The sequence below is a fragment of the Rhipicephalus sanguineus genome, chromosome 4 (genome assembly GCF_013339695.2).
Source record: "Rhipicephalus sanguineus isolate Rsan-2018 chromosome 4, BIME_Rsan_1.4, whole genome shotgun sequence".
NCBI lineage: Eukaryota > Metazoa > Arthropoda > Arachnida > Ixodida > Ixodidae > Rhipicephalus > Rhipicephalus sanguineus.
This window is the reverse complement of record NC_051179.1, coordinates 176,603,545-176,629,776: the sequence shown is the minus strand read 5'-3', so window position 1 is coordinate 176,629,776 and position 26,232 is coordinate 176,603,545. Positions and strand designations below refer to the sequence as shown.

General features: G+C 47.9%; 2 protein-coding genes across 2 annotated transcripts in view; one reads left to right on the top strand and one right to left on the bottom strand.

The window, feature by feature from the left end:
- The window catches only part of LOC119390916 (putative tricarboxylate transport protein, mitochondrial), a 31,173-nt gene extending 23,460 nt beyond the window's left edge, over window positions 1-7,713 (bottom strand). The window contains exons 1-4 of the mRNA XM_037658623.2: window positions 7,615-7,713; window positions 7,352-7,512; window positions 1,818-2,025; window positions 395-618 (exon numbers count right to left, since the gene is read on the bottom strand). Coding sequence (XP_037514551.1) covers window positions 395-618; window positions 1,818-2,025; window positions 7,352-7,475 — 556 coding nt within the window. The 5' untranslated portion in view covers window positions 7,476-7,512; window positions 7,615-7,713. The remainder of the gene's footprint in view (window positions 1-394; window positions 619-1,817; window positions 2,026-7,351; window positions 7,513-7,614) is intronic.
- Window positions 7,714-8,976: 1,263 nt separating this feature from the next.
- Window positions 8,977-26,232, top strand: part of LOC119390914 (sedoheptulokinase) — a 189,643-nt gene continuing 172,387 nt past the window's right edge. The window contains exon 1 of the mRNA XM_037658621.2: window positions 8,977-9,807. Coding sequence (XP_037514549.1) covers window positions 9,164-9,807 — 644 coding nt within the window. The 5' untranslated portion in view covers window positions 8,977-9,163. The remainder of the gene's footprint in view (window positions 9,808-26,232) is intronic.

Sequence of the window (26,232 nt, the reverse complement as noted above, 5' to 3'; positions counted from 1 at the left end):
AGCTGCGGGCGCTCTGGCGGGTAGGGGAGAGAGTGACGTACGCGCGCACCTGCGAGGGGAGCGTGAAGTCAACGCCCAGCTACAGCATGACCTACTTGTCACCGCTCCAACACCTGCGCCGAGGGAAGCGCGTTGCCTCGCGTTTGTGGGGACGGAGGGACAGCGTTACACAGGCTAGTCAATGAGCTGCTTCGCATCTAAAAAAGTCCCAGGTTCTGAACAAGTGGAGGCGCGTTCATGGACTATTGTAATATACACAATTCCATAACCACCCTGATGATTACATCATGGATGTCATCAATTCCGCAATACTAAGGCAATGGCAACATGTGGTGCAGCTGCAAATGAAGCCACAATGACTTCATCATAACTATCGCTGTTGAGAGAGACTTACCCTCAGTGCGGACAATCTCGCGTACGCCGTGGAAGAATCCCTTGTACTTGGGGTTGGCGGAGGCCTGATCGTTGATGAACTTGACCTTGATTGTCTCCATGGGTGTGACAGCCAGGATGGCCTCCGAGACACCTGCACCCAGTCCGCACAGCAGCCGCATTTGTGGAGAAAGATTGCCCCGCGAGTCGACGCTGCGCTTCTTCAGGGCCTCGAATGCCCCAAACCTGCACAATGTTTGCAACATGTGGGCACGGTAAGCTTCCCGACCCAATGCATTCAGAAATGAAGATTTTTATCCAAGCATTAGCGATCTAAAGACACATGAAAACTTTTGAAAAGGCTTGACAAAATGCACTGCACTCAAACCTAGCTTATTCTTAGTAACCAACTGCAAGTTCTTGTCACAAATGCTAAAGACTGCACAAAGAGCCACATAAGTGGTATTTTCAAGCAAATTCTATAAATTACTACAAGTACTGTATTCAAGAATTCTCAGGCCGCGCACAATCGTTTATGAACTACACAGACTGAAGTTGCAATTAATTGAGGAGATAGTTGTCTATAAAATGTTAAGCACTAGCAACAGCCCAGTTGGTCTACACTCATTGACAGCTTTGTCAGTTACCATATCTCACACCCTCGAAGAAGAGAGCGGCACTCAAGACTTGGCTGCCTTGACACTTAGCAAGAGACGTTCTCACTACGTTAAAATAAACAAGAGAAATTGATCAAGGGCTCATTTTTCTTGGTATACCTAGAGTGGCAGTTGTCCTCCTGTCCACATTACTGGGTATTTCTGTGCATGTGTAAAAATCACTCATTCCGTTCAATGTGTATTTTGCATTCTGAATTGCACTTTGTCTTTTGACCTAATATCTTCCTGGTTTCAGTTTTTACACATTTTTTCTTATTTTTTATCTTGCTACGGGTAATTGGTGTTGATTGTATTGTTATATTTTAAAAGTGCATGTTCCAGTTATTCTTTATACTCTCTGAATTTTGCTGTTGTGCTTTTGTGTTCCTAAAAAAAAAAAAGAAAAAGAAAGAAAACTGTATTTTTATGTTGCACTACATCTGAGAAAATGTATGCGTGGAGGGAGAGCTAATCTGCCTTTAGTCCCTTCAACCTAGGCAAAAAAGAAAATTTGTCTGAATAAAGTGAATTGAATTGAAAAAAAAAAAAAAAAAGTCAACCTGGGAGTATTAGCCAGCATGTGGGAGTGCTAGCCAAAAGTGTGTCCCACATCACCGTCAGGGCTACGAGCGGCGCTGGCTAACAATGGCTAACTTAAAAGTGTTGTGTGTGCATCACCTCTGCGTCTGTCCAGCTGTGCTGTGCTGTAGTTATAAAATCCCAACCAATCAGGATGCTAATGTGTTTTGGCAGAGAAGATATCAGTGGACTGTTTGCGCTCATGCTCACCTGACTGCCGACTTTGGTACGGATCCGTAGACGAGCACGCTAAGGCCCCGGTAGAGCCCCGTGACGCCGTGTGATCGCACCGTCTGGCGCACAACATCCGCAATGCCATTGTACCGAGGCTTTGCCGACCGTTCGTCCAGTTGCAGCTGTGTCTTCACGTACTCGGTGGGGAAAGTGATGCAGATTTCTATGCCACCTGTGATGCCACCTGCATTCGCAAGAGTGTGCGCATGTTCAGGCTTAACTTAAAATGGTACCTTAAATAAATTTAACATGCCGTATCAACTAACGGGCTGCGAAAGATTGTGCAGTAGGAGCTCATAAGAAATTCTGACAGCCTGCGCTTCTCTACCACGTATACAAACGTGTCCAGTACATAATTTTTTTTGCACATTCCATGCACATTCCACGCACATTTAAATGTCCTACAACCATTACTTTAACACTTTATGAACTTTTGGTGCAGAGGAGAACAATCGTGCACTATGACATTGTGGAGCATGCATTTGGGCCAGCTGTACCTCTTCCGTGATGATAGCCTAGTGCGCTCATCCACTGAGATGTGTGTCATGCTCCTCAAGCTGCACATTATCAGAAATAGATCAGTGGTTGTTGGTATGATTGCCTATGCAGCTGCTCTGCCTACGGCTCGCCCTTTATTTACAGAAATTCAGGCCCTATATGCACATGCAAGAGTAAAGATAAGCACAACATTAAGTGCTCACTCTTGAGTCAAATCCAATAGCTGTGTTCATCAACATCACTTCACGGGGACATTCGTAGTGCCAACAACTACAGTGCGTCTGCAAGCTGATCTTCATGCATCAAGACATTACCCAGCCGCAAAAGAGGTAGGGCCAATTTCGCAACACAAAATGCAGAAGCTAGGTTGTACACAATTGATGTGACTAAAGTTTCGAGCCACACAGTTGCATTAAATGTCTGTTTTCTCCACTTGATCAACTGCGATTCATGTGATCCAGAAGTACTGTTGAAGCAGCTATCATTCTGAAGAGGCACAAAAAGGAGTCCCCTTGTCAGAATGTTGACTCCAGTAACATCTCTTGCTAGTCTCCATCATTTTGTGGATAGCTGTATTTTGATGTGCATGAAGAAAATTGGTAATCGGCACTTCAATTTGAATACACCTGGAGTATTTTGCAATGGGAACATAATCTACTGCATTGACAGTGATGCTACCGAGGACTTCTGATTTGGAGCAATTTTTGGAGCAGCAAAATTTCCATTTTGGAGCACTTTGGAGCAGCAAAAATTTTCATCTTGGAGCACTTTGGAGCAGATAATTTCGCATCTGGGAGCACTGTGGAGCAGCAAATTTTACATCCTGGAGTGCACTACAGAAGCATATTGCATTAACATTCAAGCACCTGAATATTATTATGGGGCTCTTTGAAGGTAGAAATATTTCGATTCAAATCGAAAAAATCATCTCAGGAGAACTCCATACTTCACTCGCTAATGAAAAAATAAGGGCTCTTTCAGTTGAGTGTTCTGGATTAACCTCTTCGGCGCTTATTTTCGACACTAGCAAATAAACAGAATACCGGATCAATAAAATTGCACTTCATGAAATAACAATCTAAATACATCCATGTGGTTATCAGCAGACGTGGTAGACAAACGCCGTTATGTACAGCAGTGCCTCAATGCCAAAGAATCACAGTGTCGCTGATGCATTCCCCTAAGAAAACTCCAAGGCGAAAGCCAGGTTCTTTTTCTTCTCGATCGATGGGTACATCCTCCCCTCCCTCTCTGCAAGCTTTCTGCACCTCACCTTGTTTCGCGCTAGCTCCATGATCGGCGCACCGATCACGGAAGCAGTGTAAAGCGACGATGTCATGTGATGACGTCATCACGTGGCATCACGATATATGACGCCATGACGACGTCACAAGTTTTGACGATCTATGACCTGATGATGACGCCATCACATGATGATTATTTTTGCCATCAATCGACTGACGCCGCCGACGGTCAATTTTCGGGTTTGATAAAGCATCTAAGGCTTTCGCATTAATATTGCGTATTGAACGTTAACAGCCTGGCCGTTAACAACCTGGCCTTACATACGAAACTGTCCTCCACCATGTCACCTCTGTGCCATGCGCGAAACAGCTTCGCTTATCATCCATTTCACAGAGTTAAATGGCTCCTCATATTTTTTTAAAGTTTTTGTCGTGATAGCAATTATATGGACACTCTCGGCGGATTTTTTCCGTCGCCGTAACCTTCCGTATAAAGTCCAAACTAATAACATCACCACGCGCATTCTAGCCACGGGTAAAATTTCGCGAGCGCTGGCGACGAACGCAGCTGAAGAGGAGATTAAACTGGCCGGCCGTCTGTCTCCGTCGCACGGAGAGCGCATGAGATAACATTTTCTCGCGTGCGGGCCTGCCGTCGCTTGCTCATCAAACAGAGGAAACGCCCCGCCCGTCTTTCGTAAGGAGCATGAAGGGACGCCAGGGGAGCGGAGGGGGAGTGGACCGCATCGTTCGAAGGGCGCAGTCGCTTGCGCGCACGCTATCTCGTGGCATCAGGAGACGGCTCATAAACTTGCTGTGCTCTCAACGCTTACTTCGCGGTTAGAGAACTCGAGCACGAGAACGCTTCGGTTCCTGGAGCGGCCATAATCCTTTAAACCAGCGTTTTGTTGAGTTACGAGAGATCTGATTCAAAAGAGTTAGCTGCTAGCCTTACTCCGTTTAACAATACAATTTGTTGGTATCGCATTCATTGCTTCGCCCTTAAGCGAAACTGTGAGCTTTTTTTAATCGTCAGCTATTGACCCTCGAAAGCGAGGGGCGGACGTGTAACATGGCGTAGCCGCTTCACTGTGGGCCGTCAGCGACGGGCCTGCTACTGACAGCTGCGCATTTGCAGCTGCTCCGACCAGGAGATATGTTTTTATTAATGAGATGAGATTTTTAAAACAGCAAGCAAAAAATTCGAATTGGAACCAAAGCACGTGAGCTCGAAAGGCCACATTTTAGGGGGTATTTACCGCAGAGTGATTACAAACTCGAATGTGCTGGTGGAAGGAATTACGAAAAAGCTCTTCTGGGTGAAGATCCACGGATAAAGTATATCTGAGGAAAAGTGTCAACGCGTTCCCACCGTTCGCGTGCTTTGCCATAAACGCGAAGCAAGGAAAATTCGATATTGTTCCATATATCTAATGCTAGCGATCCCAGATTTCATTCCGTGATGTCCAGAAACAGAAGCGACAGACATTTTAGCGGCACGCATGTAGTTATTATTGAACATTGCTTTCCTTACGTGCCGTGCGACGCTTGAAATGAGCTATCAGCAGCATTTCTAGAACAGACGACGTCCGCACTTTCTCGCTACCGATAGACCTAGACGTCACGAGCCTCTGCAGAGAGCGCGTTTTGCTGTCGAGCCGACTTGCAGAACAGAAGCTGCGTCGGCACCGTGCATGACATTGTGGCTTACTCGGGACGCACGCGCGAGCGCTATTTATTCAGCGGAATAATTCTTGGTCCATGGTTGCGACTTTGGCAGCTCCAAGATCAAGCTGCACATGTTCTGACGCGCCGGGGGTGCGATTGCCGGTGATAGACGCCCCCAAACCTGAGACTTTGGCGCAGTTTGGCGCAATTTTCGTCGATATTATCAGGATGGCGCAGTAAACACAATTTGGCGCACTTTGGCGCAGTTGGCGCAGGAGTGGAATCACTGCATTGAGTAACAAATACTTCTAGGGAATGTCCAAACATGACACAGCAGGGTGGAAGCAATTAACATTGTCATATAGCAGCATTCTTTTGCTCAAGCATGGTTACTCCCTCTGTGAAACATATGCACTTCATTTGCTGTTCATTATACCGTACGGTGAAGTAGCGCACCTTGGACGGGCACAAAGAAGATGAGAAGAACACGACACTCGCTTCTTCTTGTCTCCTTTGTGCCCGTCCTAAGTGTGCTACTTCACCGTACGGTATAACTATCAGTCACCAACTAGCCCAGCTCTCAACCTCATTTAATTTGCTGTTGTCTTCTACATACAAGTATGGCCATTCATTTCTTGAAAGTGGGCTGTATATGTGTAAAACCCAAGAAAGGAACCATATTGTTTTGGTCCATCTACCTTAAACTTGTTTTTTTACAGTACATCATCACGGAGTACTGTGCTGTAAATTTCTCGACATAAACAAACAACTTGCCCAAAAAATAGCACCTCTAAATCACACAGCAGCGTGCACTTCTTAGAAAACCAGGTATACATGTGTTCGTGGTGGTTATTTGCCATTACTGGGAGTTTGGCCATGCTCTGATGCACACACCCTGATGAAAAATGAAAAGGAACGATACAGCCAGCCGCAGGTGCAGAGTACACTTATGCTGCGGGTCAGGTTTCCCGTTCGCACAGGGGATTTTTTTGTTTGTTCGTTTTCGGCAGTTGCACGCTTTAAACGAGCTCTCTGGCATTTCCTGCCGCCCTGCTGATCCAAGCGGTCAGCGGATGAATTTCGCTTCGTGCTGACGCGCGTACGCGAAGGTGGGTTGATACTTACGTCAAAGCGTGTGACGTCACGAGACGCACTACAAGGCACCGCGACGGGGGCGCAGGCGGAAACGCGGGATCAACGCGGGATCTCGTCATATCGCTTGTCGCAATCGAAGAAACAAGGCACGCGCGGTGTAACGCGACACGGCTACACAACACAAGGTCCAGTGGTAATACGGGCGACGACACTACGGTGAACGAAAATAAAAGGAAAAAGCACCCGGCGTGACGTGAAACTCACAAGGAAATCCACTCCGAGAAACGCTATTTCAAGGATCGCGCAGGCATATTTCCGAAGGTCGGAATACTGCTCGAAGGCCGCTGTTGTGCCGAATGACGGTCCTTCTTACGTAACGGCTGCTTAATCGCTGTAATTGTCGGCTGATATGTCGCTGTAATGGTCGGCTCGACTGAAGTACTGAGCACATCGTGAGCAAATGTTTTCCCTGCGATTTCGCACCTGCACATTCTCGATGTTCGAGCGATGGCTTTGGCGTTCGAAAGTACCCTCGGAAATTTACGCAAGTCAGCGCGCGCTATCGGCACGTCGCGCGACCGAGCAAGATTAGCACGGCCGGTGGTGCGGATGGATGGGCTCGAGATAAAAACGGGGGGAATAACTCGAGATAAATACACGGCGGGAAAACAAGCGCGCTTCCAGACGGCGGCAGTACGCGATAATCTTCAATTTCGCTCGTCTAAAGTGGCCGGGCGCATGGCTGGATGGAGAAGTGCATCACCCGATATGCAAGAAGTTGTCTAGTGAATGAACTAGTGAATGAAGTTGTCATGCCATATTCCGGCAAGAATTACTGCAAAGGCAAACCAGTGCCCGCTGCATAACTTGTAAATATGAGGCAATTCAAAACACACGATGCTAGACGTCACCGCGACCCATGCGGAAAACACTAGGAAAAACGCAACTACCGCTCGATATGTGGTCGTGCCAGAGATGACGCGAATTCGTTTTCTGCGAACCCACCGGCGACAATTCCTTTGGTAGTCTTCTGCGACGGCAGGAATGACGATGCTGCCAAAGCGGCGCCGCTAGTGGCCATGTGCGGCCTTCCGAACGGGCTGCGAAACTTGGCCCCGTTCTTGTCCATCCTTCGCCCTTCGATGCGATGCCTCTTCGACAACCACCTGCAAACACATGACGACGACGACTCCAGTCAATACGCGAAAAAAGAGAGAGCCTTGCCGACGTAACCAGTGAATGAAGTTTCGCAGCGTGAAGACACGTACCGTTTCGAGACTCTCCGACCGGCGCGCCGAACACCACGCACACACACAACTCACGCGAGCGTTCTGGCGTATTGCCGCTGCGGCTGCTGCGACGTGATCTGCTGAAGGGCGAGACAGACGGTACGATTTTTCATGCGATTCGACGTCCGACACGGCGGAGGGGAAACCGGAATGGTGACCTTTCATAGCATCGTACAGCCACCATTCCCTCTCCCCCACCGCGGCGTCGGCCGTCGGATCGCATGGAAAATCGGACCGTCTGTCCCCCGCTTGATTGTGCTGATCGTGTTGATCGGCCAAAAGACGAGCCCCCAGAAAGAACCAATCGCGGAACAGAAACGCACCGGCTGTTTTCTAAAATATCTAGTGAGGCATGCTAGCGTTTATCACGATTAACACTCTGCCTGCCGCTTCAAAAATTGTAGCGCCACAATCGAAAGCGCTAGCATTGTTGAAAACAAATTATTTGCAGATTGCTTACGCAAATGATTTGTTGTTCCCGAAGTATGTTCACGAACTGTCACCAATTGGCCCAGCTTTCAATTCTCCTACGATTCTTCTATCTTGAAGGGCTAGCGCTTGCATTGTGTGCTTCTGCAGCTCGGTTAATTCTCAATAAGGGTTTTGCATGAAACTCTACGGGATTTTGTTATAAATTGAAAAATACTTCCTCCGACGTAGAAGCAGTAGTCATCCCCCATTTTCCTGAGTTAAGTGTTGTAAATATCAAAGGCCACGCTTTGGTGTACTGCATGGTGTACTGCAAGCGCCAACTTTAGTCATCTTCATAGTTAAAATAAAAAGGCGGCTTCGCTGGCTTCGCGGCGCTTTAGGGTTTTGTAACGTTGCTCCCAGATGGCCAGACAATCTGCAGGCCCCCCGCAAAGTCCCTTTACCGCAAAAGCGTACATAGGCATGTTTGGGTTTCGGAACGCAGTTTCGTAACTCGTATGATTGAAGAGTTGAAGTTTTTAAATTAATACAGTACAGCCACTTACACTTGAGAGCAACTTTTTTATTGGTCTCCGCCAGGTGTCTAACACATGACATAATTTTAACTCCGCAAGCTGCTAAACGCCACAACCATTTGCCACAAACAACACTAACGTCGTCGCGAGCGCTTATTAGTTTATTTTTTTGTCAACAGATGACGCGACAATCAGCAAACTAGGCGATTTCAACCAATCGCGTGTTCGGATACAGGGGCCTATGGGGAGTTTCACAACTCGCATGAACTAGTCTGATTGCATGTTTTTTGAGGCCCGGAGTAATAGACACGCCCTCTCGCCCACCGAGAGAGAGCGCGAAACCGAAAGTGGAAGGGCGGCGGCGATAACGAGACAAACTGCCATTCGCTCAGTTCGCTCAGCTGGCAGACGCCGCCGGTGTGCTCAGCCGTCGCGGCGTGTGCGATCGCGGAGGTGTGCTTCGCGTACCGTGGCGTGCGCGCGCGCGTGCATCTAGGCGTTTTGGGAGCCGCGAAGCCAACGGTGAGGCCGTCGGTGCAGCGCCTTGACGACGCGATCTTCGTTGAGACTACACCAACATCATGACTTCGTCGACGCCAGAGCGCGCGGTCCCTTCGAAAGGTCTGGTCCTGGGAGTGGACCTGGGCACGACCACGGTCAAGGCGTGCCTCGTGTCGGCCGAAGAAGGCGGCTCCGCGGTGTCCTCGTTGTCGCGGGAGACGAAGGCGACCCTCGCCAGCGACCTGGGTTCTCTGGGCAGCGAGCAGGACGCGCACAAGATCTGCACCGCGCTGCAGTTCTGCCTGTCGCAGCTGCCCAAGGAACAGTTGGCTCGCGTGACGCGCGTCGCCGTCTCGGGACAGATGCACGGCGTCGTCCTCTGGAAGCACGACAGCGGCTGGAAGCGCAACGCGTTCGGACGCTTCGACGTGGACGTGGTGAGCGCGCTGTACACATGGCAGGACGGCCGTTGCTCGGCCGCCTTCCTGGACTCCCTGCCCAGGCCCCGGTCGCACCTGCGGCTCAGTTCGGGCCACGGATGCGCCACGCTCTTCTGGCTGCTCAAGCATCGCGCGCGCGAGCTCGAGCGCTTCGACCGCGCGGGCGCCGTGCAAGACTTGGTTGTGGCGATGCTGTGTGGTCTCGATAGGCCCGTCATGTCGACGCAGACGGCTGCCTCGTGGGGATACTTCGACACCGTCGCCGGACAGTGGAACACCGACCTGTAAGTCTGCGCATTATTCAGCCTGTGCCGTTGTTGCCATTAATGACAGGTGTCTCTCGGCGAAACCACGACGCGCCGAAAAACCACGATCGTGTGGCACTGCACGGTTCAGTCTTTTCGTGAAAGTGCGTCGCACTTGCATCCCGTCCTCCAATGCGCCTTGTTCGTTTGACAGAAGAAGCTTAATAACAACTTTGCTGGAACTTCTCACAGAGAGCCCGGCCCCTAGAGTTCGCTCTCGAATCAAGTGCTTTTTACGCTGTTTCAAATGTTTGCTGTTACCAACTAATGTTCGGTGGGTGTGATCGCCAACAGAATTCGCCAAGGCATTCAGACCTCTTGCTTAAACGGACACCAAGTGCAAAGATTACTTTCTCGCATGAATAGTTTACTGTTTTACTGTTTCGCTATACCATGAGCACAACTCTTGCCGCGAGAAGACGCTTGGTAAAACAAAATTCGGCAAATGTGTGCGGCATAATTTCTTACATTGAGCGAAATGTTACGAAATGACACTAAAGATATGGGCGCAAATGGTATACGCACAAACATATGTTCAAGAGTCGCATATGTGTTATATAAACCAGGGGCCTAGCCAGCAATTTTTTTTCGGGAGCGGGGGGGTTTAACCATACTTTATGTATGTTCGTGTGTGCATGTATATATACGCAAGCAAATTTGAGAAATTTCAAGGGGGGAGGGGGCGTTCAAATCCCCCCCCCCCCCCCGGCTACGACCCTGATATAGACAGTTGTTTGTAGTTGTGTAACGATGCCAACAGCAACATCATCATCATCATCATCATCATCAGCCTGTCTACGCCCACTGCAGGGCAAAGGCCTCTCCCATGTTCCGCCAATCAACCCGGTCCTGTGCTTTCTGCTGCCACGTAATACCTGCAAACTTCTTAATCTCATCTACCCACCTAATTTTCTGTCTCCCCCTCACGCGTTTGCCATCTCTTGGAATCCAGTCAGTTACCCTTAATGACCACCGGTTATCCTGCCGACGTGCTACGTGCCCGGCCCATATCCATTTCTTCTTCTTGATTTCAACTATGATGTCCTTAACCCCCGCTTGTTCCCTGACCCACTCTGCTCTCTTCCTGTCTCTTAAGGTTACACCTATCATTTTCCTTTCCATCGCTCGCTGCGTCGTCCTCAATTTAAGTTGAACCCTCTTTGTAAGTCTCCAGGTTTCTGCTCCGTAGGTAAGTACCGGTAAGATGCAGCGGTAAGATGATGATGATTATGATGGGGCAGACTTCGCGCTCCCCTGTTCTTAGCTGACCCCCTCTGCCAAACAAGCGCAACTTGCCCGAAGACAGGACGGAGTCATCGTGCCAGTTTCATCATAGACTCTTTCGTTTGTATACATTCGCGCTGCCAGGAACTGGACGACTTGGTCAAGTCGTCCAGTTCCATTTCGAACAAGCCATGTATTCGCACCAACAATAGCCCCCACAGCAGCTTTACTTTCGTTTGTGTCGAGGCAGGGTTTCCTGAAAATCAAGGACCCGGAAAGCTGCTTCCGCCCATCCACGCTTCAGGAAAGTACAAAGCTCATCAACGCGAACCGCGGTTGCGATGCAAAAGAAGTTTCAGTTACTTAGGCGCCTTGCAACTTTCAAGTACAAACGGCAAGCCCTCTGAAGGCAAAACAAACCTGAAGGTGGTGCCGCTCAACATTTTGCGATTTACTCGTATGACGCACGTGTTAGCACCTGCTAGCTAAAACCGGAACATCAATTGAGCCTTCAAAACGTACTACGTTTGCGCAGAATAAACAAAACGTATGCCACAGAATAACTAACCCTGACGACATTACTTTCATGGAAACACATGAAAAAGGCAGTTAAACATTTCAAATTGCAAGGCCATGCGCGTTGCTCGCAGCTCCTTAATTACCAAGCTCTAGCTATACGTTTAATGGAACTACCATTGAACCCGTTTCCTTTTACAAACATGTTAAAACTGCTACTTGGGCGAGTTGGTTCATGATTAAGATAGATTTACCAGCGCAAGAAGACGAAACACTTAAGAAGGAATAAAGGAAATGCCAATCAGCTTAAGAAGTGTTCTTCAAGTGTTTCGTCTTCTTGCGCTGGTAAATCTATCTTTACGAACATCTTGGTGTTAACGTTTGTAGTAACCTTTCATGGAAGCATTGCATCAAGTGCGTTACGTCCAAAGCTAACCGCACGCTAGAGTACTTATGCAGCAACTTCTATTTGTTCACAGTGCCCATGAAAAAAGCTATACAGCTAACGTCACGCCTCAATTATATTACGCATTATCCATATGGGATCCTGGAGATGTCACCCTAGTCAGTGAACCAGAGGCCGTCCAAAACCGCGCCGCACGTTTGATCTCACGTAATTACCGACGCAAAGCTGTATGTCACTGGAATGAAGCATAACCTAAAAGTTCCTTCACTCGCCATTCGGCAGAAACTTTTGCCTTAGTCTCACACACAGGCTTTACAGCCACCGCTTCGTTTACCGTTCTCGCCTGATAACAACACCGCTTTCATTTTTTTTTTTCAATTGGTGTTAAAAAACGCATTAATGCAGCCTTGCCCTAGTGGTGGCAAGCCTGAAGGAGGTGCGGGCCCTTCCTTGTTCCTCTTTATTTTTATTTTTGTTTCTTTCTTTTTCTCTTTCTTCTCTATCTCTTTTTTGTGTGTATTTCTGTTTCTGTCTTTCTCTATCTATTTATTTCTTCCCTTCCTCTCTCTCTGCCTATTTCTTTCTCTGTCTTTTCTATCTCTTTCGGTATTTCTTCTCTTTCTTTCTCCCTTTCTGTTTCTTTCTATTCCTTTCTTTCTATTCTTTTCTCTCTCTCTCTCTCTGTACTCGTTCTCTCGCACATCAGAGTTATTGCATCCGACGCCGGACAAATCGGCGCATGTGTTATGGGAGCGAAGCAGAAGGTGAAGAAGAGGACCAGGAGAGCGCGTGCTTGTTCATGATGACGGCAGTTTTCTGTTTGCTATGCGCGGCATCACGAAAAGCTAAGGGCTCCGCTGTACAAGTGCGTGTTCCGCGTTGCCGTTCCGTTACGTACGTTCATTCATTCCGCGCACTAGCCACGACTGAAACGACCTCCCACAGTCCACAACATGCCTTGCTCACCCTGCGAAACAGAGATACGTAAAAGCCAGCTCCTCTCCTTGAAAAAAAAAAAAAAAAAAAAAAAGAGAAAGAAAAGAAAAAGATAGCCCAGCGGTTAGGACGCCTTTTTTAAAAAAGTAATTGTTGTCTCTCTCTCCTCCCTTGCCCATGTTCCTCTACTTCTGTTGCTTTGTTATTACACGCTGCAATCGTTATTTCTTCTAAACTATTTCGTGCTCTAACTACTACACACCCTAGATATCAGCTTCGATATTCCTTCACTCTAAGAGGTGACTGGCATTTCCTTTGTATAATTACGCCACCAACATATCGTTTCCTTTGTCGGCCTACTTGTATTTACGTTATTCTTGTTTATTTTTTATTTAATGCGCTCATTTGTTGTCTCTAGCCTCCCCTATGTAAAATGAAACCCCTGAGTAAGTAAATAAATATGTGAATAAATAGCTTAATTAATCAGCAACTGCTTTGGCATAAAATCGCCGAGCCGAGACACGGCAGCGAACTTGCAACTCACTAGAGGGACACAGTGTGTTGCGCAAGCGCGCAACTTGTCTGCATACGTATATAACGTGCTGTACACAGACGCCGGAAGAGAACCCATTCATCTCGCTCGAGGCGTGGGGCTCTTCTTGGCAACGATGTCGACACGATTGACGGATCGCGTCAAAACACAAGGGACACTCAGAGCGGGACGCGGCCGCAGCGAGATCGTGCATGCTAAGGCACGTTGTTCCGAGTCTGTCGGCGTTGAATCTTTTTTCCGAAACAAACGAGATCGAACGAGCGAAACAAATTCGTTCAAAGTAAAATGAGATATCCGTTATAGATAGCGATCAAAACTACGTGACACTGTGGTTTTCTGCAAAAAAAGAAAAGCTTGTATCTTACGTATCTAAGCTGTCACTTGCCCATTTTATAACAGTGGTCTTAAAAACGCGGCTTCACAAGGAATAAAATGTTTGTGACTTTGCTGTACGGACTGCCGTTATTTACTCGCCTATTAATCGGGTAAGATATAGAGACAGGAAAAGTTTTTTTCTTTATCGTGAGGCACCCCATACGGGTGTTGAAACATAACCGTGGAACAAAATCTTTAGAATCGGCGTCCACATTTGAGTCATTCTGGACATCAGTACCGATATGTTTCTCGAATCCTGACGCCACATCTCCTTCAGGAATTGCCCGTATATGAGGGCTCCGTGTTTTCGGATAAATCCGATAAACACTGGCCGGTAACATTTCTGACAATTCGGATTTATCCGATAAACTCTGATCTTAAAGGGGCACTCTCAACGTTCAAAGGGCATTTTCAAAGCTGAGAATCATCAAGCGAAAGGAGCGCACCTCCACAGGGGCGTAGCCAGGAGGGGGGTTGGGGGGTTGAACCCCCCCCCCCTTGAAGTTTTTCGATTTTGCATGGGCATATATACACGCACACATACAAACGCACGCACGAACATACAAAAAGGATGGTTTAACCCCCCCCCCCCCCCCCGAAAAAAATTCTGGTTACGCTTCTGCACGCACTCCATCAGCGGCAGCAACCTCGTGAAGTATGCTTGCTTCTATAACAACAAGCTTTAATGTGATAATACGAATAAGCGTAGGTGTTTAGTATTTAAGTATTTGTGCTTGTATGTGTTAATAAACTCCGAATTACCTCGCAAAAAATAAACACTGAAAAACACCCTCCAAATTTCAAGGAAAATAAGTTCCGCAAAGACGGATGCCTAAATATGGTAAAGGCCCTTCCTCCCCTCAAACTTCTTCACTGTCCCGGCCCATGCGGGACTAATCGTGACTGCGGCCCGCCAGTTGAGATGAGCTTGAGAGCCCTGTTTTAGAATATGATCAAATTGCCGCTGCGGGGTGGACATAGTTCACAAATCGGAATAACTTTAATCTCATAAAAGCTAAACAATAACATATGTGCAATTGTCATATTCAATCAGCCGCTACGGTGGTCTAGTGGTATATGGTGCTCGACTGCTGACCCGAACGTCGCGGAGGCCGCATTTCGATGAAGGCGAAATGCTATAGTGGCCCGTGTACCTATATATGTGTATATTTAGATGCACGTTAGGGAACAGCAGATGGCCAAAATTTCCGGGGGCCTCCACTCCTCATAATCGTATCGTGGTTTTGGGACGTAAAACCCCAACAATTATCGTTACGTCATATTCAATCCGCATAAGCCTTTTTCTGTGACTGGAATGTCATGCATAACCGAAAAAACACTTTGCTTGAGCTTCTTAACTCCGCCTACAGTATTTATGATAACATACGCACGCTCACATATTTGTATTATGTTTGTATTTATGCAAAGGAAGCTGCCTTTCGCTGAGCGCCGGATTGTAATGGGAAGCGCACGGATTGAGCGATCAAATGAAGGTCTGTTCTTGAATATAACTCAAAGGAAACCACAATTAAGTGCGAATGCCGGCATCCATTAAGTAGTTTCTCTGTTTGCGTAACTTCTATAGACTACCAACGATAAAAATATCACCTTGCTGGGCTTACAGTGTCTGGAGAATAACTGGCAAAACACCTCACTTTGTCGCTATCTGTTTACTGTGGAAGTGGCAACATGTAGATCGCACGGCGAGTCGAATTCAAGAAAAAATATATATAACACGCTCGTTGAATGACATTTTTTTCTTACGTTATCCGCTGCGGATTTCCCGCGACCACGCGTGTTTGTCTTACTTTTCTCTTCCGATAGACGCGAGCTCGTGGGAGATTACCCTCCTTGTGCTTAGCGCATCCAAAGTGGTATACGGGCCGCTATCGCGCTGACGACCCGTTATGAATACTCAAGTAGCCTCGCATATTCAACTTGTGACAGAAAGTGTTTGGGCACCCAACTTAGCCTGACAAAGTCGCGCCGCTTGATAAGGTAATGATATAAAACCTGATAGATTGTGGGGTACGGGCCACATTGTACGGCATTCATTATAGGAGGGCTCTAGTTCTATTCCATCGGAGTGGTGCCGACGTGATATCTTCGACGGTCCACCTTTTTAGGTTAGCCCTGAATCTCTAAACCCTAGCAGAAATACTGGTACGCCTCCGAACGCCTTAAATAATTCGCCTGTATAGATGTACGAGTCAGCTTATACGTGTCGTGTCCCAAGAGGTGTAATTTGCAGAAAGTTTGTTATTTGGGAAAGCGGAGTTACAGAGATTTGTCGCACGCTGTAATCGCTTTCTGTCTTCTCTCGTCCCGACGAACGCGCTGGAAGCTAAGCAGGGAGGGATGGCACGGGGGAAAGAAGTCACGTCACTCGCGTCATGACCTTGATCACTGTTTTTTTCTTTCCTTGAACGCGCGGCTAACCTTCTGTGATGTCGCGAGCGCGGGCTCCCGCGGCGGGCGCAATAACCATGGAGCCATCGATGCTGAAGTCAGCCAATGGCCGTGAATTTAAGTAAATGGCGCGGTCATTTGAGTCTATGGCATCATTTGTTCAGAGAAGAGGGAGCGATTTTTAGCTGACTTTGAGAATTAATTGTAAATTCCAGGCCCCGTACTGCGCTATAATGTTTGGCTCACGTGTTCTCAGGAGTCTCGACTACCGATCGGCAGCGTTTTCTGACCATGCTGAAAAAGTGTTGCAGGGCCCCTTTAACATTTGCGGCATTTTTCTTTTTAAATGCGAAGCATTTCTTAGCGAACCCCACGCACTTTGGCCGTTTCTATTTACGTATCTACGAGCGTATCTATCTAGCCGCCTACGTCTGGGCGCTCTCATGGTCGTCTCCATAACTTGTAATATACCAAAATTGGCATAGCAGGGGATCAGTGTATGACGAACACGATTGACTGGTCGTGACATGAAAAATTCGGCAGATCCCACGTACCGTGGGTATCGATGTTATGCGAAGCATGCGCCGGATGGTGACTGTGGCATAATTTTTCATGTTGAGCGAAACGTTACGGAATGACGCGAGAGAAATGTGGGAGTGACATAAACACACTCATGTGCTGAAGAGTTGCATATGTATCATATAACCAGTTGTTTACAGTTACGTAACGAGGCCAACAGCAACATAGGTGTTACCATCACCAGACGCGGTAAGCTTATATTCTTCAATACTGGATAGCGCGAATCCAAACAGCACAAAGAAACACAAATGCACAGGACAGGCGTTACTCGCAACTAAGCTTCATTCAGGAAAGTTCTCCTGGATATACACATAGCCGAGTGGCACACGCAGGCGCACTGCACGTACGTTACAGTTACAGTTGCAGTTGTTACAGTTGTTATGCTTATACTTGTCCGTTATGACGGAAAACGCACGCACGTTTCACGAACCCGTGTGTATGTGTAGAAGTGGTTCTTGACATATCTTGAACAAGGTCATCATCACCGTGATCGGTCAGCACCAGCAGCTGGACCAGACTTGTTAATCGGATCCGTTCGTGATCGCGGCTACGAGGGGTCTAAGTGTAGTGAAGTGCGAGGTATAGCACAGCTGGTGTAAATCCTGGATGCCTACGATGAAATGATCCATGACGCCTCCTGTCCTGCACGTGGCAGCGAGGTCTTTTGATGGCCTGTCCACATTCAAGGCACCTTTCACGCAGTATAAGGACCAGGTGTTGTTGGTCTTGATAAATCAATGTTCAAGTCACCGGTAATGATGAGAGGCCTGGTTCTCTCGGCAGATTTATTGTAGGAGGCATTGACCACGGTTTTTGCGTAATCGACGTGGTCCACGTTGCGGAGCACGTGAACGAGTGCATGTTAGTTGAGCGTCTTCCAGAGGTGGTATCTCCTCAGCTTCATCACTTTTCTTGTGTCCGCCACGGTGGTGTAGCGGTTACTGTGCTCGGCTGCTAACCCGAAGGTCACGGGTTCGATCCCGGCCTCAGCGGTCGCATTTCGATGGATGCTAGATGCCCGTGTACTGTGCGATCTCGGTGCACGTTAAAGAATACTAGATGGTCAAAATTAAAGCCCCAACAATTATTATTATCATCACTTTCCTTGCGTTTCAATGTGTGTGCGCGTTTACTGTGTTGGTTGAGATTTTGTATCACCTGTGGCACATACCCGCATAACATAAACTCTGGTATACGGGTATGTGCCACACGTGACTGAGAGAAAGGGTTTCATGACGTACGCGACAGGTATTTTGCGTTATTCATGTCATGACCAGTGAATCATGTTCTTCATGAACTGATCCTCTGTTGCGCGAATTTTGGTATATTACAACCTGTGGAGACGACCAGGAGAGCTCCCAGACGTAGGCGGCTAGATAGATAGATAGATAGATAGATATACGTAGATAGAAACGCCAAAAGTGCCTGAGGTTCGCTAAGAAATGCTTCGCATTTAATAACGCAAAATACCTGTCGCGTACGCCATGAAACCCTTTCTCTTAGTCACGTGTGGCACATACCCGCATACCAGAGTTCATTTTATGCGGGTATGTGCCACAAGTGATACAGAGTCTCAACCAACACAGTGACCGCGAACACACACACTGACATGCAAGGAAAGTGAGAATAACAATAACTGTTGGGGTTTTATGTCCCAAAACCACGACATGATTATGAGAGACGCCGTAGCGAAGGGCTCCGGAAAGTTTGACCATCTGGTATTCTCTAGCGTGTACCGAGATCGCACAGTACACGGGCATCCAGCATCTTGCCTCCATCGAATTCCGACCGCCGCGGCCGGGATCGAACCCGCGACTTTCGGGTCAGCAGCCGAGCACCGTAACCGCTACACCACCGCGGCGGACGCAAGGAAAGTGAGGAAGCTGAAGACAGAACACCCTTGGAAGACGTTCAACTACTATCCACTCGTCCACATAGTCCGCAACATGGATTACGCAAAAACTGGCGCCAATGCTTCCTACAGTAAATATGCCGAGAGTACCAGGCGTCTCATCATTACGGGTGACTTCAACATTGATTTATAAAGACCCAGCAACGCCTGGTCCTTAAAGTGCATGAAAGATGGCTTGGATGTGGACAGGGCATCAACAGGCCTCGCTGCCACGTCCAGGACAGAAGGCATCATAGATCATTTCATCGTAAGAAGCATCCAAGACTTCCACCAGCTGTACTATACCTCGCATTTCACTATACTTAGACCCCTCGTAACCGCAATCACGAACGGATCCGATTAACAAGTACGGTCCAGCTACTGGTGCTCACTGATCACGTTGACGATGTCCTGGTTCAAGAACTGTCAAGAACCCCTTCCACACATACACACGGGTTCGTGAAACGTGCGTGCGTTCTCCGTCATAACAGACAAGTGCAAGCATAACAAATGTAACAACTGCAACTGTGACTGTAACGTATGTGCAGTGCGCCTGCGCGTGCCACTCGGCTGTGTACATATATAGGGAAACATTCTTGAATAAAGCTTAGTTGCGAGTAACGCCTGTCCTGTGCATCTGTGTTCCTTCTTTGTCATGCTCGGATTCGCGCTATCCAGTATTGAAGAATATGAGCACTTCATGTCAGCTTACAGCGTCTGTTGTTCATAACACCCACGTTGCAGTTGGCACCGTTATGCAACTGTATGCGACTCTTCAATGTATGAGTGTGCATATACCATTTCCACATTTTTCTAGCGTCATTCCGTAACGTTTCGCTCAATGTGAAAAATTACGCCACAGTCACCATCCCGCGCATGCTTCGCATAACATCGATTCCCACGGTACGAGGGATCTGCCGAACTTTTTCGTCGAAAATTCGTAATTACATGCATGGTGCTCTTTGGTTAGACCTCGTCCCAGTGGCGTAGGAAGAAATTTTTTTTCGGGGGGGGGGGGGGGCACCTCCTTGATCCGACATTGGGTCTGGGCAGATAAGTGGGGTCGAGTGTGATTTTGTGCTCTGTATCCCATGGGGGAAAACATTTCGGGTGAGGGGGCACGGGCCCGGTATGCCCCCCCGGGCTGCGTTACTGCCTCGTCCTATCAAACATCCTGACCTCGTTGCTAGGCGCCAGCGCATTGAAAATGTAGTCATCATCAGCGAAGATGCTTGCGTAAATTAGACTGGCTAGAGCGGGGCCTCTGCTGCAATCGCAAAGTGGCGCTTTTTCAAATAACTACGAAATCCACAAGGAGAGTAGAGGGGGGCGGAACACGCGCGCTAAGTTGCCGACAGGCAGCAATGTCGTTTGTGACCGCCGCGCCATATTTCTCGCGGAGTGGCCTGCTGGCGGAAATTGCTCCGCTTCCAACGGAAGGCGGTCTCTTTCTTATTTTGAACCAACTGTCGACGCAGGAGGGGAATTACTTCGAGCAGGGGTGCATCAAGGGCAACCGAGATACGTCGAGAAAAGAAGCGCAACCGTCCCAGATCGAACGTGCATGTCTGCGTGCTTTATGCTATATTACAGCCGTATCTCTTGAAAAGAATCCTGCCTCTGTATTTTGTTGGCTGCGCTGTCGGGGTATAAGGATCAGAAGCTACTGGTAGACTCGCTTTTTTTTTTCTTCATCAGTGTCAGGTGGAGTAAGCGATTTTTCAATACCGTGTGTAATCGAGTGTGGGCCGCACTCCCCAACTTGACGGCCCGAAATGCGAAAAATAATTATAAAGTAGCAAAGCACCTTGATTCGCGTACGGTGATGTCATCGTCGAATATATGCCCAATGGTGCTAGACCCGTAATTTGTTCACAGCGCGCAGCAATTGTTGATTGCCATGTGCGACATGGCACGACTGACTGCGATTGAAACAAAACGCCTGGCACGCTATATGCTGCATTCAAGGGTCGAGTTGTCGCATAACGTGGAGCCGGCCATTACACGGCTGCTAACAAGCGCATCCGCGGTGTAGGCGCTGTAAAGCGTCTCTTCGGAGAGGGAGAAAGTGGCTTGCTGTTTGCGTATGTTAAGGGAAGATTGAGTTACAATTGATGTATCCTGACTGCCGCAAAGTCGCGAGCACACGTGTGACGCTTATATATATATACACCTCACATGTAGGTCGCGGTGGGTACTCTATACTCGGGCCGGTTTTCATCTTGTACGAAGGAATGCTGATAAGTATGGAGCCCTACCCAGAAACAACTGAGTTATAAAATGCACGTTGTATTGGCCAATTTTCTACATTTAACGGTGCGGGCACCTATGACATGATCACGGATAATATCAGCCAAGATTATTGAATAAACCTGGCGATGCCACGCAATGCAGTTTGTGCGCTTATCCGCGACGACTTAGACTTGTGAAAGCTTGTGAAGAAAAATGAGTCAGATTTTCTGAACTAAATTGCAACTGTCATATATCGATAGGTACTGCTATAATCCGAAGACAAACTGTACAGTAAGGAATGGAGACAGAGCGGCCACCAGGCCGAAGAAATTCTCTTCGCAGGATGTCAGAGCAGAGGCAGACGACAGCTTTTTACAGGGAGGAGGATAAACATATTTCTGCTTCTGGACCACCTGCCAAGGCTGTTGAAAGAACAGTGTAGAATATCGCTGTGCACTGTCAGCGCTACAGTTGAGGCGATGTATCATGAAAAAAGTATTAAATAGATGCTAGATTCGATTCGGTTGCGTGACAGCCACCCACACCCTATAGGCTTTCAAGCCATGACTCATCGAGTCTGTTTGGGCGACCCCAGTTCTTCCGGTTATGAGTGGAAAAAAACACACACACACATTGGAGAGACAACAATTTGGGAGTGTTCTGGTGCAATTAATGCTTTAAACGAGTGTCACAGCTGCAGACGGAAGAATTTTGCGCATATCGCAAGCAGGGGAATACTTAACGGGAGTACACAGTACATTCTAGCTCAATGTATTCTGCGTCCCGTAGGCCCTCGTGCCGTAAATATGGAGGCGTGAAACGCGCACGTTGTGTGACACATTCCATTGGCTGCTCTGAACATAAACATAGGGTTCTCGTGTCATGTGCAGCACATAGTTATGCGTTGTATTCAGCAAAAAGAAACAAATAAATAGTTAAGAGCGACGTCTGTAGGATTTTCTTGCCTTGTTTTGTTTTAGAAGGCACTTAAGTGCCCAAGTAATTCTTACGTATAATTTCCATTGCTATCTGCATTCTTCATTTGTGTAAGCAGAAACATGGTTGATCCCTCCGTCATAGGAATCAGTATAACACGAAAGTAAAACGTGCCTTTACAGAAGCAGTTGAATATTTAGAGTACATTCATGTAAGAGCTTGCACAATGTCTCTTGGTGTTTGGCAGCTATAGTAACGTTTAACCCACGTGGACGTTTGGTGGCACATCTCCATCCCAACGACTAACGTCCATGATCAATGATTAAACAAACCTTTGTGATAGCTGTAGGGTGATTCCACGTAAGATCGAACAAACGATGGCTGGTCGACCTCTCAAATTCATTTCAAAATTTTATATATTATTGTCTGATGAGTGGAAAGAAGAGATCCGCAATTTGTTTTGCCGCCAAAAATTTTTTCGAACGACAGGAAATCAATAATGACGAAGAGGTGGAGCGGAGCGCTCATCCGCTCTGCTGTTTTGGCGAACTTTCGTTATGAATTGCACAAAATGTATTAAAGTTAGGTAGCTGAAATTTATTTACTTAAATATATGCATGTTTTTGCTTCTGCTCAGGTATTTTTAGTTTTTATACGTCGTGTAGATGTTTTTATAAAAAACCTCAAAAATGGCCCCATCGGCAAAATTTTCTTTACTTTGAAGGTCTTTATCTCAAAAAAGCCTTGTAGCAGAGCGACAAAAATTCTGCATTACGTTCTTCGCATGCTTATCTACCAAACTGCCAAATCTTGTATTTATATAACTTTTCAGTAAAGAGATATGATCGGGCTAAGTTCAAGAAAACACCGAACAATGGAAACTTCTGAAGACAATTAAAAAAAAGAAATCCATTTTTTAAATTTCTTAAACTTTGTCCACTTATTCTCCTCCACATAAGCTTTCACAATCATTAAAAACATGTTGCATAATTGTCACGAGGCTGTTAAATTAACTAGCTCTCGCGTAGGTTCGTATAAGCAAACCTGGATGACACAACCGTCATCGAGGGAAGGAGACACGAGACCATTTGCGCCCAAAGAAAAGAACAACACTCAGTATATTTAAACAAACGGAAAAAGAGAGAAATTGATAGAAAATGGAACAAAACATGAAAGAGATAGAAAAGGTTAACAGGACAATGGGCCGCTTAATAAACAGTAACAATGCATAGATGTAAGTTCAGAATGAAAAGACCGTTCACCGTTCCGTACACGTAGTCCCACAGAAGAGACGCAGTAGTGCAGGCGGCGATGCTGGAAGATGCGGGACGCAGGCTCGGCTTGGATGAAGGCGTCGCTCGGAGGGACAGTGGCGTCGGGCGAGTCGCGGTCAGCGACCTTTCAGCGTTCGTCCACCGACGCTTGGAGAGGGAGCAGGAGACGTAGGCGTGCCTGGCCAACGCCAGACGTTGAGAAGAGTGTGTCTGGCCAACGCCAGACCACTGAAGAAGCTCGGTACGCGCCCAGGTGGGAGCCCGCAGCGGCCTCGACGCAGGAACTCTGCCGGCCGCCACTCCCGCGCCCTGGTCGCCTTCTTCACTCGGTCACGTCCCGGCCACGTCTCTCCGCTCTGCCGTTCTTCACCCGTGGCTTTTCTTCCAGAACACCGTGGCGGCTCTTCATTGGACCAAAAGTGTTCACGCTCACACGCGCTACCGCCGCGAGTCATCGTCGTCGTCTTCTTTGGTTTGTCTTTGCGTCGCGCCATTTTCAAACGCGCACTTGCACATCACAAAAGCCCCCCTTTCGATAAGTTTTTTCACCAATGAAAAAAACTGCCGGTAAGTGCGCGTTTCGCCACGCACAACCCACGTTCGGCACAGCGTCCACTACACAATCTTACACCAACACCCTCACTGCACCTTCAGCGTTAACACACAAATATGCTGGTTAAGTCCACCATACATTTCAAAACATGGTCCCAGCGTCATGCCAAAACTATATTCACGTCACACCTCACACCAAAGGCAAGTTCAAAACCTAAGATATCTACAAGCAATATAATTCCTTTGTCCTCAGTCGATATCCAAGAAAAGCTACCGGTTAGTTTCAGATATCTCAAGTGATCGCGTCCCACACAAGACGCACAACCCTTTCCACATGTCCAGCGAAAACAGTTGGAAGGTCTTGGCAGGACTGTCGACAAAACGCTCGTCCGTAAGTAAGCGTAAAAAGACTCGTATGCTCAGCAACCGCCTGCTCAGCTAAAACGTTAGCCTCTGCGTAGGATATATTGCATCCGAACCCAACCCAATGCCACTGAGTGCGTCGAGACAACAGCATGCGAACAAACGCTGCCTGCAAGCGAATGCCTTGCTTTGGCCCATAGGCTTCGGATCGACCTGAAACCTTCAAAGAAGTTGCTTTCGCACTCGAAAAAGCAATAGAGCATACGTCGGCATCCTCATGGCCCCAATAGCAATAGCTTGGTGAAAAATTATTAAACTCTGGTTCACTTTTCACCAATTCATCTGTTTGTACTCCAAGAGTACCGGCTCTTCCATCTTGGGCAGCCTGCCTCTCCTCGTTATCACCTACTGCCGACTGAACTTGTGACCCTAGTCTGGGTTCATTGAAATGTGCTTCTGCACTATTTGCCAGCTCACTCGGGTACATTTCATCGGTACCGACGCTGAGCGCTAACTTCTCTGTGTTAAAAATGGAGTTATTCGCGTGGTCATCGGTCATTCCCGTGTCCTTTATTACCGCAGCTGGCGACACACAAAAAGACTCTGCGGCCACAACCGTAGAGTTCTCTACCTGGATTTCGTGCATCACTCTGGCGTATGTTTTTGTTGAGCACATTATGTTTGAAGACTCGGCGTCTTCTCTAGAGACCGCCTCACTATCTTCAATTGCGCACTTCATGCGAACATCTATTACCCTTTCATCAGGGCTGTCTAGAGGACTATGTGCCTCTTCAATCAGTGTGCATTCTGTTGCACCCTTTCGCATAGCCGCATTGCTTTCCGAGGAACTCGACTGTTCCTCCTCAGAGACATTCGGCGAAGCCATATTTAGCACTGTCTCTAGTCCTTGGTTGTTCTCGCCCTCGCTTTCCGCCTCGACTCTATCTACGTGTAAAGAGTCTGCACCCAAAGTGCGGTTACTGGCGTTTGCAATTTGGCCACCAAACAGCGATACTGATTCACCCGTGAGGGCCCTGCCTTCGGAGCACACATCGAGTACCTGCTCTTTGGAGCTCAGAAATGAAAATTGCTCCCGCCACTCTCTACCTTCGCGTCGCCTCGTTTCGACCTCCGCCAGTTTAAGCCTCAATTGCTGCGTTCTTTGCCTTAGCTCTTCAAGCTCTCTTTCCTTCTTTCTCATTTCACGTTCGAACTCCATCTGTTCGATCCTGTCCTTTATTTCCTCAGCCATCTCTTCACGAATCCGCCTCTCGCGTTCATCGCACCATGCCACCAGTTCCTCGCCTTCTAGACCCATACGCCTTCCCAACTCTTCTAAATCTGCCCTGCTCATCTTTTCTCTCTATTTCTGAACACAAGTAGAGTGCCACAAACGGTCTCGTCCTGTCGTAGCGGACGCCAATTTGTCACGAGGCTGTTAAATTAACTAGCTCTCGCGTAGGTTCGTATAAGCAAACCTGGATGACACAACCGTCATCGAGGGAAGGAGACACGAGACCATTTGCGCCCAAAGAAAAGAACAACACTCAGTATATTTAAACAAACGGAAAAAGAGAGAAATTGATAGAAAATGGAACAAAACATGAAAGAGATAGAAAAGGTTAACAGGACAATGGGCCGCTTAATAAACAGTAACAATGCATAGATGTAAGTTCAGAATGAAAAGACCGTTCACCGTTCCGTACACGTAGTCCCACAGAAGAGACGCAGTAGTGCAGGCGGCGATGCTGGAAGATGCGGGACGCAGGCTCGGCTTGGATGAAGGCGTCGCTCGGAGGGACAGTGGCGTCGGGCGAGTCGCGGTCAGCGACCTTTCAGCGTTCGTCCACCGACGCTTGGAGAGGGAGCAGGAGACGTAGGCGTGCCTGGCCAACGCCAGACGTTGAGAAGAGTGTGTCTGGCCAACGCCAGACCACTGAAGAAGCTCGGTACGCGCCCAGGTGGGAGCCCGCAGCGGCCTCGACGCAGGAACTCTGCCGGCCGCCACTCCCGCGCCCTGGTCGCCTTCTTCACTCGGTCACGTCCCGGCCACGTCTCTCCGCTCTGCCGTTCTTCACCCGTGGCTTTTCTTCCAGAACACCGTGGCGGCTCTTCATTGGACCAAAAGTGTTCACGCTCACACGCGCTACCGCCGCGA